Genomic DNA, 13,220 nt, shown 5'->3' on the forward strand with positions numbered 1-13,220 from the left:
TTAGTAAGGTCCAGCGGTGTGTAATTTATTCTCAGTATAATTACAGCTGTTCTATAAAGGCCTTAGAGTTTGGTTAGAGAACATTAGTGATCAAAGAGCATAATGAAAACCGAGGAACACCCCAGACTGATCAGGGGCAAAGTTGTGAAGAAGCAAGGTTACATTATAAAGTAATGTCCCAAACCCTGAACATCTTATGAAGCACCGTTCAATTATCCAAAAATGGAAGGAGTATACTGTAGCACAACTGCAAACTATCAAGTCATGGTCGTCCACCTAAACTGACAGCCCCCCTAGATAAGCTGATCGCATATAGCCAGGCCACGTCTCCAAAATATTTGTATCCTTTATGGATTACTGTTCTTTCTATTGATTTAAGAGGTGACATTTAGAAGCAGCATAAAATATTATAACTGAGTACCAATCCTGACCAGCTTAACTACTATGTACATGGATGCAAAATACCTAAATCTAAATAAAAATAGAATAAGCTTACAACAAAAGTTTTGTATTGTGATGACAAGACGTTTTAAGATAATACGTGCGTTTTATTGTCTTTACATTTTGGCAGATACATTTTTTATAAAATTGCCATTTTTAACATCTGTGTATTTCTATCAGAGGAGAAGATGACAAAATATCTGAAAAGAAGAAATGCTGCTCGTCATGTAATGGGTATTACATTTATATGTGCTTGGTTACAGTGCACTAACCCACTTTACATGCCAGTATTTTTCTAACATTTTCTTTATTGTCAAAGTTACAAAGTCTACTAAACAATGCATTTGTTTAACATCTCTTCAACTAATTAATGTGTTTCTATCCTTTTAGATTTTAAAACACTAACTCTATTCTTTAATGGTTTTAATGACAAGCCTGAAGTTCTAATGTTTGTCTTTATTTATTTTGTTGAATACTGTTTGCCCAATTTATTTGTGTAAATAAATATAAGAAGTATAACCATCTCATAAATTGAGGGCGTATCACTAGGTACTCTATCACTTTATGATCAGTGGGCGTCTAACGTCGGGGACCTTCACCAATCCTGACAATGAAGGAGTCACATCTTTTATTTAGAGGTGTAGTCACGTTAAGTCTGATAATGCCTATTTGTGCAGGGTAACCATACGTACAGCTGTGTTAAACTAAACAGGGCACCACCAGGTTGCTAGGGTGCTGCTGTGTAGGGAGAAACTGTTAAAACCCCTTAATTTTCATATCGATGGAGAACCCCGGAGGTCTGACACTGCTTATAAAGTAATTGTATATCCTGTAACATGCCATAGCTTTTTAAAATAGAAATACACCTTGAGGCTATGTTCACACAACATCAAAATGTTGGCTGTTTTTATTGGACGCCTATCATTTAACGATAATGGCCGTTATTTTAAAACAACGGCCGTTATGTTTTTTTTTTTAAAGGTTGTTATCTATACTTAAATAATGGCTGTGCAAAAAAAGGCCATCATTTTGACAGTGTGTGAACATAGACTTAATGATATGCTCTCTGTGGCCTCTATGACCTATCACACATGTTCTTATTATCACCGGAAGCTATTTTGCCTTTATTTACCTACTTGTGTTGAAAATACAATTCATTGGTTGGTATATCTTAATTTATATACCAGTTTTATTATAGCCTCACTGTATTGTGAATGTGAACAGCCAAGTATCATTCCTTGGAGTTTGGTCATCTGTATAAATGCTCTCATTTAGCCTGCAGCTTTAGGGTTTTAATATGGTCATGGTCAATATAAGATCCACAATAATATATACAAGGAGGCAGTATCACTGAATCGTAGATCATTTAAATTTACCTTTTATTACATACGAAAATCAAGAATATTTAAAAAGAATTAAAAAGGTCTAATGTGCACTAAGCGGAAAACTGAAAAATAGCTCTCTAATAAAGCAGCAGGATCAGGTCTCAGTCATAGTGAGCAAGAAATGTAAATAATGTCCTGTTAATGCAAGTATAATGTTATGCAAAGCAATGCTGAATCTGACTTTTTGCACCTGAAACCAGTTCAGCTTCCAGTCATGTTTCCTTCAAAACAACAGAGTACAGATATGAAGATCAATAATAATAAACAATAGGTAGAACCCTAGTAGGTAAAGCCCAATTTGTATGCCTTATTGTAGCATATTTGTTATAAAGGGGAGAATGCCCTTACGGGACCACCTTCTGAATTTCGAATTACTGTAATGTGACATTAAATGTACACACTTAAAATATTGTAAAATTCTAACTGTTCTATATATGTAGACAAGAGTACAATGTAATAGGTGAGTTTCAATAGGATAGGTGCCTAATAAGTGCAGAGAAGCAAGCAAGCAAGCACCAGGTGAGGTTAGCGCTCACTTGCTCCTCGTTTTCCGCTTGCTGTCAGAGCTATTACACGCGCCAACAGCGAATGGGTTAAAGTGGGGCGGGCCGCAGGGGGCTGCCCGGACATTTGTTAAATCATCTGAGCAGCCCATAGAAGATAGCGGCGGTCTGCTGCTACTGTTGCATCGGGCGACGGCAGCAGATTATTGATGTCTGCATCGTTGCTCTTTCACCATTTTGAAAGACAACGATCAGCTTACATTGTGCATGTCGGACGATCGTTGCCTTTTATTACACAAAGCGATTATTGGCCATTTTGGCCGAATATGGACAATAAATGCTTTGTGTAATAGGCCCTTAAGGCCCTATTCCACGGAACGATTATCGTTCGTATTCGGCCGATATCGGCCGCTACGGACGATAATCGTCCGGTGGAATAGAGTGCAACGATCAGCCGACATCTTTCATGTTGGCTGATCGTTGCAGTCGCTTGTTTTTCAACATTTTGAAAAACAAGCGACTGATATAGCAGCGATCTGCTGCCGTCGCTCCGTTGAATAGGAGCATCGGCAGCAGACGCTGCTATATCCTATGGGCTGCCTGGACGATCAGCGATCCCCCGGGCAGCCCCCCGTTGCCCCCTCCCGCACTCACCCGCTCGCTGCAGCCGCATTGAATAGCGGCGGCAGCGAGCGGGGAACGAGGAGCAAACGAGCGCTGAGAGCGCTCGTTTGCTCCTCTAAACGACCTGTGGAATAAGGGCTTTAGGGTGTGTTCACACTTACAGGATCAACAGCAGATTTGAAGTTGCAGGCACAAGCTAACCAAGCTTGTTCTGCTTAGGAGCAAACACATTGTACATGCAAATGCCTCTTATTTGTCACCTCTGTTTAGCATTGTTGATAGAAATGAATTTTAGCGATAAGGTTTCTTGGATCTTGTAGATTCCAGCAATCATGTGGAAGTTAGTGGTCCAAAAAGCCTAAATTCTGGCCAAAGAAAATGTTAAAATTCATCCACAGCCTATAATATTAAAATAAAATCCCCATAGCTTCTGAAAGGCTATGGAGACCTTTGAATATTATTTTACTGCTGTACATGTATTGTGTGGCATTACAATATCTGCAGTTTTCCTTACCTATATATTTTCTATATTTTTTCTGCAGCTTGCATATATTATAATACATTACAAGCTGCTAGTCGACTCGCTCACCATTCCCTCCTTTTTGAACACTCTTCTAAGCTCAAATCTGATTTATTTCATAGAAGGGGGTCTGGAGATTGAGCAGGCAGGGATCTGGCTGTCGGGACTGAGAGTGAATAGAATCCAGCATCTTCCTGTGTATTTACATCCAAACTACAAAAGGGAAAAAAAATATTAAAATCAACATCAGAAACATTTTATTCTACATCATACATACAGCACACTTATACAATATACAAAGGTCCATAGCCTTCAGGTCCGTAGAAAAATATTTTGTTTTCTATTCTAAGATTAACAAGAAAAAAAAAAGAGTAACTCTGTGTTATTTTTAATTTCATGACCTATTCAGGTGGATAACACAATTTTTTAAAAAGTCTTCGCTGAGTGCGTCTCTAGAGAGATTTAAACTTCTCAAGATGTGAGGATGAGAAAAAAAGATCTAATAAGAATAAATTGATTAGTTTTAACATGCATATGAAATTTCCCCCTAGTAATTTTATCAAGTGAGAGACTCAAAATTGGATATGTGCTTAGAAATAGTTGTAAATTTATGTTCTTAGAAATAGTTGTAAATTTATGTTCTTAGGGTGTCTGTCACATTTCGGCTTAAAGTCATTCAAGGATCTTTTGAGTTTTATAATTTGAAGAACCAGTCAGTTATATCTGTTCATAGAAGAAAAAACATCCAGCTGAAAAGTAAATTGAAAGCTGTAAATGAGTTTCATATCCTGCCTAACACAAAGAGTAAGGCCTCCTCCACACATTCATGGCACCTACCATTACGGACCATCATAGGCCAAGACTTTAAAATGGACTGTATAAGTGTAGGTCCTACTTTTGCATGGACCTTTGTATTAATTATTTTGTGCATTAACCCATAGACTGTAATGTGTCCCATACAGCCTGTGCTTGTGGTTAAAGTAGGGCTGTGTGAATGAGGCCTAACCCTTCTCATATCTGTGCTCTTCCTATATGGGCTTTGTTTTTCTGTATTTTTTATCCCTTCAGCTAGACAGATTATAGATCGATCTACTGTGTGAGCTAATTATCTGTGTATACCGCCCAATGAGTATCTAAACTTTGCAGACTGATTAATGGTTGTAATCACTGCGGTTATACTGGCGGTATACTTTATCATGAAAACCAGAAATGAAAATGTGACACTGTAACATAGTACAAATGTGATGCAAAACAGGCTCTGCCTCCAAAAAATTCACATAAATTCACATAAAAATGTTCATTAAAAAAATTGAAAAAACAGTTTTTTTTTAAGGCTTCCGACACAGTTTTGGTGCTCGCTTGCTTCTTGTTCCCTGCTTGCTGTCCACACAATTATTTTGGTCCTGCTGTAAAACAGCGATCAGTCGACACAGTCATGTTTCTTTATGTGTTATATGTTCAAATGTTTTAATATAATGTCTTTTTTTTATGTTTTTCTCCATCAAGGAAAACATCAAGGAAATTTGAATCTGCGCCGCTGACCACATAGGAGTTGAAGAAGTATATGCTTTAAATCAAACCGAAACTTTGTACTTTACAACTAACTGTAGCTCAATATTATCATACAATCTTTCATCAAGTGCAAGTCTATAGATAGTGTGTTGTATAATTTTTTTCAACCATTGGTTGATGAGTATTAGCATTCAGTATAATACATGTTTATTAGCTGACTATATACAATAAATATTGTTTATGAATTTTTATGTTTTAGAATATTGTATGGTTTCTTGGATAATTGTATGTTTTTGAGTATTTATTTGCTGTTAAAAAAAATATAAAACAAAACCCTGTAATTAAAGGGATTTTCCAGGTCCTGTCGATAGGCCCAGTGTGTGCTGCCCTAGGCACAAGACCAAGTGCCTAATGGCAAATACAGCCCTTGGTAGGCCATCATTGTTATAAACTTGCAAATGCCCTGTAAGACAACTACAAAAATTACCCATACAAAACATATTTTGCCTTATATTTCTTTAGTGTTTATAGCATAGGAGATCACAAGGGAAAAGAAACTAAGAGGCAGACAATCTTATACCAGGTTTACAGCTTTAAAGGAGAATTCTGGGCTGGGATGATTTTTGGCATAGTGCCGGGGAGGGGGGAGGATGAAAGAAGTAGCATGCGCTCACCTCCCTCACTCCAGCGCTGATACCGGTATCCCACAGTTTCATTCTCCCTTTCATCCTCCCTTTCCCTGGCATTCTGCCAAAAATCACCCTCGCTCAGAGTTCTCCTTTAACACATCGAGCTGGTCCTGCAAATCTGGTTATATCCAAAGGTATTGCAGACCCACATTCATTGTGCTTACTTTTCTTTTCCCCCTAAAATACAGGCGTAAAGGCTTTTTGGAGCAAAACACTCTCTTACCTCCCACACCCTGAACTCAAGTAAACTCTGTTTCATAGAACGTGGGCATTTTCACTGGATTTCCTTGATTAATTTAGCTAATTTTTTTTATACTGTACACATTTCTAAATGCTCACCTTTAAATATACTTGTTGTATTACACTACTACATTTTAAGTATGTTTACATTAATATTTGTTATAAAATTCAGTTTTCATGTATTGCCGCATATATTACAAAAATATATTCTTTTACCATGTTTTTACACTGAAATATCTTTAAAACTTGAAGATGTGTGGCTAAAATGCCCAAACCACTATGTATTATTCATTGTGTATAAAATGTTGTTATATACTTTTTACAATCAGGGAGTGCAAGAAATACTAATAACTTCTGCAAACTGTTGTTCCTAAGTTATTGCTATTCATTAGAAATCTCCTATATACATTAGTGTATTAAAGCATGCTTATCTTCTTGCAAATGGTCTTTTCTTACATTTTTTTACTTATTTTGAAACAAAGATTTAGTTTAAATGTCACAAAAATATACAGTAGTGACTTGTCAGAGCTTTGTATCTGTCGGGGTCCAGGTGCTAAGACCCCCGCTGATCAGTAGAATTAAGGGGCAGAAGCGTGCAGCAGCATGCATTCTGCCCCTTTATCTCCTTTGACGGAATTAGAATGGAGCCCTATTGGACTTCTGGTAATCGCTACTTCCTTCAACCCCCCTCCCCAGAACTCTGCCCAAAAAAAACACCTCCACCCCAGCCTAGAGTTTTTCTTTAAACAGGCTGCCGCTTTTACATGTTGCAGCTAAGTATTGTAGCTTGAGAGTTGGCTTGCAATATCCCTGATAATACTTTGGACACGACTCACTGCTTTAGCAGGTACACTGAGGATGTACTATTGTTTGATTGGAGTCTCTTTAGAGGGTCACTGGAGATGAGACTTGACCAGACCGTTTTGACTTGAGAGACGGTGGACTTACCTTAAGGGGGACCTATCCAGACACTAAGTAGTCAGATGGAAGGGGCTCTAACCACTTTGGTTTGGTGGCGATAGACATGAAAAAAAGTACCTGTATCCATGACTATGACGATCCGCCTTTTGCTGGTCGAGGGCACTGAGTGACACAATCCAGGAACACAGGCCCCACTGAAGGATGAGCTAGCCATTGGGCAATCCCTGAGGTCCAAGCAAAGAGCGGAACAGTAATTCGCCTTTAGTTGCTCTTTACCGAACTGCTGTCTGTTTGAACATCCTAGTGAATTTGCAGGGCTTGTAGAGAAGAACGTTTAAAATTACCCCTCTGCATGTATAAATCTTGTTCCCCGTCAACAGTAGCCACACTGCACGTTCACAAGTACAACTTGGCTAGGGTAGAGAAGTGCTTGAAGAAAAGAGGATTAGCATTTGTATGCACTTCCTGAATCTGTGTGGTACCCACATGGAGCCCTGGAAAGACTCTAAGCAGGTGACACTTGTTCTGGCTCTGACTAGTGCTGAACACTGACTGACTGAACTAGTAATCCAAATGTGCAAATTAGCAGAGATAAATCCAGCTCCAACCAGTGCGATAAAATCCCAGTTTATTCAAAAAGGGAAAAAATACATAAATTTAAAAATACATGGACGTCCACAATGAGGAAACCTTTTTTTGCCCTTTGCTATTTCCTTGACTGAACTAGTCTAGACTTTGCCTGCTTCACCACTATCTATATACCTCAGGTAGCTCAATGGTTAGAAGAGAGGACAGCAGGAGACTGTAAAATTGATCTCTGATAGGGTTGATAAAGAGACAAGGGACTTTTGTGAGGTACCCTCGTTAAGGATTGGTCAGATAGCCAACTCTCATCTGATGACAAGAATGAGAAAATATATGAGATTAGGCACGTAAATTGCTAACCCTTAACATTAATACCTTCAGCTGTGCTTTTCAGTAGGAACCAATACAGTGAGACATCTAGTGGCGGGAGTGCAGAAGACACCTCAATAGCCACAGAACACTTAGCCTATGGCTCCCATTCATTCAGTGCTGACCTACATAGAGACAGAACAGCAATAGCACAATGGTTCTGGGACATTACAAAGATAGAAAATGGTTGATTAGAAGCAATAAATGGGCTCCCAGGACAATGTTGGTTATTCAAAGTAAATAAGGCAGAAAAATGTATGGTAGCTCTTCTCAGTGCATTCACTGTTAGAGATGAGCGAATTTCCAGACAACCTTAGAACTTTATCCAAGTTCAGCAGCCCCAGCTAATCAAATACCAAACGTTCGTGTTCGGATCGATTCGAACCCGAACCCGGTTCGCTCATCTCTATTCATTGTATATTGGCAGCAAGTGGTGTTATATTCCAGGTTCCCCACTAGGTGGCAGCTTAACACTGAGTAATACGTGCTATTGTAGGAGCCTATGCATATTGAAGGGCAGAGTCCTGACTGTATGGTGGGTTTCTATAGGTCACTCCCATTTCCATTGTTGGACTGGCTGATGTAGCAGGGTGACAAATCAGAGAGGAAGCCAGGAAGTGATTAACTTCATAGGAAAAAAATGTACAGTGATGCAAGTTATTTTACTAAGGAACATCTGTACTCCTTTACATATATGTATGAGCTACACGTCTGATTTTACCATCTCTGCTTCATGGGACAACCCCCACAATTTTTTCTGGCCAGCGGCAATGGGATGCACAGACAGTCTCTTTTACACCTTCAACGTGGTTTTCTTAACCGTACAGTGGTGATATCCTCCTGCATGGTTTCAGCTGGTTGCCCTTGGCAGTGATTCCCCTACTTTTTTCCTCTGAAGAATCATAGCTTTCTACTGTAGTTCACTGAGCTTACATTGCCTTAGCCATTGTATGCACCAATAGTTGGTGCATGGTCTGGGCGAATGCTTGCTGACATCATTTAGCCATAAAAGCCTCCATTAGACTCCTTGCAAAAGTCTTAAACCCAGCAGCAGCCATTTTGTTGCATGAACAGTATCCTGCAGACTGGACCTCGGAGCTCCCTGCATCAGCATTTATTATGATGCTGGTTGCTCAGAAACTGTTTAGATGTTTGGGCAATTGTCCCGACACAGTGTGCAACTTCTGTGAGATTAACAGACATAAGGGAAGAATCTCTTTTTTTTCTATAGCCATGTGCTGCCATATTATTTCTATTTCCAACTGAGAATTATGTACTGAACAACCTATGGCTTTCCACTTCAGTAGTCCTCTTGTAAAGTCTTGCAAGAAATCTCAGTAAGATTGACAGGCCTTCTCAAAGTATTTTGAATATTGTATAGAGTATACCCAACGTGACCTGCTTTTTATGTTGTAGAAATGTATTTGTTAAGAAAAATAAAGTCTGCATTACTATTCAGAAATTTCAACCTTGATGGCTATTCACTTTCTTGTGTATTGTTCAGTTAGATTGTATTTCTGCAGGCTTACAATGCGCCGCTTTTGAGTCAGACTCTGCATTTTGCTTTACAACATCTAACTTATCATATTAATTGCATATTTTCCACCAAGTGCCTCATAGGTTATCACTTGTATAAGTAGAAAACCTTCTTTCCTAAAAAGAGATTTTCTGGAGCAGCACAGACATTTAAATCCGATTTATTTCTACCTCGTGTGAAATAAAAAGGGCCATTGAAAAATCTTACAATAATGATATCAGTAATAGTTACGGCATTTTAGAGTTTAAATCCAAATCCTCACATTAATTATTAGGATAAGTGCCCAAAGATTGTCAAAATGGCCCATGTCAATGCCTATAAAATGAGATTCTTCTACAATAGACTTTATATACAAAATAGTTTTCTATATGTTTTGTTGGTTAACCCCTTCAGAGCTGGACACATTTTTTTTTACATTTTTGTTTTTTCCTCTTTGCATTCTAAGAGCCATAACGCTTTCCATTCGACCATAAAGTATACTGCAGAAACAAAACTAAATATTTGTAAAGTGAATTTAAAAAGATCCTTGCAATTTTGCTAATTTGGGGGGGGGGGGGATTTGTGTAGTTTTAGTTATGCTTTACTATGTTTAAAAATTTACAACTTATACAAATAATTGTTAGTGTTATATTCTGACTACAGGGCTGTTCAGGAGCTATTTTATTTGCACCATTATGTGTAGTTTTTACAATTTACCATTTTGGTGTACATGGGACTTTTTGATTTATAGCAAATTCTTATGCTTCAAGCACCTCTTTTTTTTTTTTTTATTTATATTTCGTCTTTATTATACAAAAAAGAAAAGTATATTCACAACAGTTTGGAAAATAAAAAACAGAGTTAAGCATATCTTATAAAAAGAATACAAAATTAATCAATCATATTTTCGCCCTACCCCCACCCAACCCAACCCCCATATCCAGCACAGGCGAAAGGAAAAGCAGAAAAGGAAAAGAAGAAGAAAAAGAAAAAAAAAAAAAAAAAAAAAAAAAAACACAAAACCACACAAAAAGAGGCCAGATACACATGCCCAACTACCCCTCAAAGAGCCTGGAATTTACTTTTTCCCACTTCTCCCAAATTTTACAGAAACGAACAAGAGACTTACTAGATTGTCTTTTAGCCAAAAATTTTTCATACTTATATACCCTACCCACTAAAAGTTCCCATTCTCGAAGAACCGGGGAAGAGGGACCCATCCAGTACCTAGAAATTAAGACCCTGGCCAGTGAAGTAAGTTTATTAATTAGCCTACTGTCAGCTTCCTTCGCTGGAAATGCCCCAAAAATAACTGGGAATACCTCACCCGTAATCTGCATACCCATACGGTTTGCCATATAATCAATCACTTCCTTCCAGAAACCCTGAACGGATGAGCAGTCCCATAATAAATGGAAAAAATCTGCATGTTCCTGCTGACATTTTGGACATCTTGAGTCCTCTCTGCATCCCATCAGAAACAGCTTTTCCGGGGAGAAATATACTCTGTACATGATTTTATAGTAAATCAAACGATGTGAATTACTAACAGATAATAATCTTAAATTACTCTTCATCCCATCCCACTGATAATCACTTATATCGCCAATCCTAAGGGCCCACTTTTCTCTCATTTTGGACAAAAACGGGTTGCTCCTCTCCCGAACCAGATATCTATATATACCTGACATTACTTTCTTACCACTGGGGAGGTTCCTAAGATACTCAAAAAAAGGGTGAGATTCTATGTGCCAGCTACATCCATCCCCTGAGAACTGAAAAGCATTAAACACTTGTGCATACCAGAAGTACTGTGAATCATCTACTTTATAATGCAATTTACAGTCATCAAAAGAAATCAGAGAACCATCTATCACCAATTGACCAATATATTTCAAACCTCTATTTATCCAGAAACGAGGTTCTGGAATCTTCAAAAATTCTTTAAGTGCCATATTCCCCCAAAGTGAAGAAAAACTAAAATTATAATTACAGTTACATACCTTTTTTAGATGCTTCCAAATATTATAGTATTTCACCACCTGAACCATTATTTTACAACCACCAAAACCAGCATCTGCCCCGACAAAAGCGTCTTCAAAACCCCAGTGAGTGTGATCTAAAATATACCTTAAGATGGGGGACTTCCGTCCCTTGTGTAAATCCTGTGCGCCAATAGCTAAATAATAAATAAAGAAATCCGGCATCCCAAAACCTCCCTCTTCCAGCCTTCCAGTAAGATTTTTATATTTCAATCTAGCCCTTCCATTCCAAATAAAAGAGTTGAGCATAGTGGTCAACTTCTCAAACCATGATCTGGCAATCCAAATAGGAGAAGAGAATAAAAAATACAATACTTGCGGGAGAATAACCATTTTTATTAAGGCCATCCTATCCACCATAGAGATGTTCAATTGTGACCAGAGACTTAGCTTACCCTGAATCCTCTTCCGAAGAGGAAGAAGGTTCAGCTCAGGAAAGTCTCCAGCCTTACCCGATATTTGAACACCCAAGTATTCAAAACTTCCCCCAAATGGCACCACCGAGATATTTAATTCCCTCAATGAAACCTCTGGTTCGAGAGGGAGCAACACAGACTTACTCCAGTTTACCTCCAGGCCTGATACAGTACCAAATCTATCCACCAACCCAACTGCCCTATGGATTTCACTCTCACCCCCTCTAACAAAAAGCAAAATATCGTCCGCATATAGCAGTACTTTTTCCGCTTCTCCTCTAAGACCAAACCCCACAAAATCTGAAGATGATCTGATAAGAGTAGCCAGAGGTTCTATATAAAAAACAAAAAGAAGGGGGGATAAGGGGCAGCCCTGTCTAGTGCCTCTGCAAGGAGAGAACCAATCAGTTACATCGTTATTAACCAATACCTTAACCAAAGGCTGAGAATATAGCAGTTTAACCCAAAAGAGAAAATTTTTACCTACCCCAAATCTCTCCAAGACTCTCCATAAAAAACCCCACTCCACCCTGTCGAACGCCTTAGTGGCATCAATCGACAGGATGGAGCGGGGAACCCCAGAATCCAGCTGAACATTTGCGAAAACTCTAGAGATATTGTCCTGGATAAATCTACCCGGAACAAACCCTGCTTGCTCCTCACCTATCATATCTGGAGCAACCTGCGCCAACCTCTGCGCCAGTACTTTAGCTATTATTTTACAATCCGAGTTCAATAGCGAAATAGGCCGGTACGAGTCAACTTTTGTGGGATCTTTGTTCTTTTTAGATATCAGGACTATACTTGCCTCGCGCATAGATCGGGGCAGCAGCCCCCTATCACAGGAATCCTTAAAGGTTTCCAGGAGCTTCGGAAGGAGAATATCTTGAAATTCTTTATACACCTCAAAGGGCAGACCATCTGTTCCCGGGGTAGAGTGGCCCCTGAAACTATTCAGGGAACGATTAAGATCTTCAACTGTTATAGGTCTATTCAGGATAATTTTTTGTTCAGGATTCATTATGGGAATATCTAGACCTTCTAACAGTGCATCAATCCGATCTACATCTGACTGCCCTAGAGAGCTATAAACTTCCTGGAAATGTTGAAAAATTATGTTTTTAATCATCTCCGGATCATTAGAAGAATTACCTTGTTTATCAGATAATAATGTAATACATTTTTTGGGGTCCTGATTTTGAACGACTGTGGCAAGAAACTTCCCAGGTCTGCCCCCTTCAATAAACTGAGACTGCCCCTGAAAAAAAGACTTATGCTGAGCTTTTGCTAGTAATAATTCTGTATATTCTTCTTGTAACACTTTTAACTTAGCCCCATTCTCCCGGGAGGATACACTGCTAAATTCAGCTTCAGCATTATTCAGATCCGCTTTAATTCTATTTTCATTGGTGCTAAATTCTCTCTTCTTCCGCTTGACCTCCCTATACAACAATCCC

The 13,220-nt window shown here is 38.7% G+C and overlaps 1 protein-coding gene across 5 annotated transcripts in view; it reads left to right on the forward strand.

Moving 5' to 3' along the window:
• Positions 1-6,356, forward strand: part of RPH3AL (rabphilin 3A like (without C2 domains)) — a 140,552-nt gene extending 134,196 nt beyond the window's left edge. For 4 of the 5 annotated variants that reach the window (XM_069971213.1, XM_069971212.1, XM_069971209.1 and 1 more), the window contains 2 exons: positions 622-675; positions 4,980-6,356. In XM_069971213.1, coding sequence (XP_069827314.1) covers positions 622-675; positions 4,980-5,014 — 89 coding nt within the window. In that variant the 3' untranslated portion in view covers positions 5,015-6,356. The remainder of the gene's footprint in view (positions 1-621; positions 676-4,979) is intronic. The other variant, XM_069971210.1, reaches the window with a different exon arrangement.
• Positions 6,357-13,220: the final 6,864 nt, after the last annotated feature.

Source organism: Dendropsophus ebraccatus, chromosome 5 (genome assembly GCF_027789765.1).
Source record: "Dendropsophus ebraccatus isolate aDenEbr1 chromosome 5, aDenEbr1.pat, whole genome shotgun sequence".
Taxonomy (NCBI): Eukaryota; Metazoa; Chordata; class Amphibia; order Anura; family Hylidae; genus Dendropsophus; species Dendropsophus ebraccatus.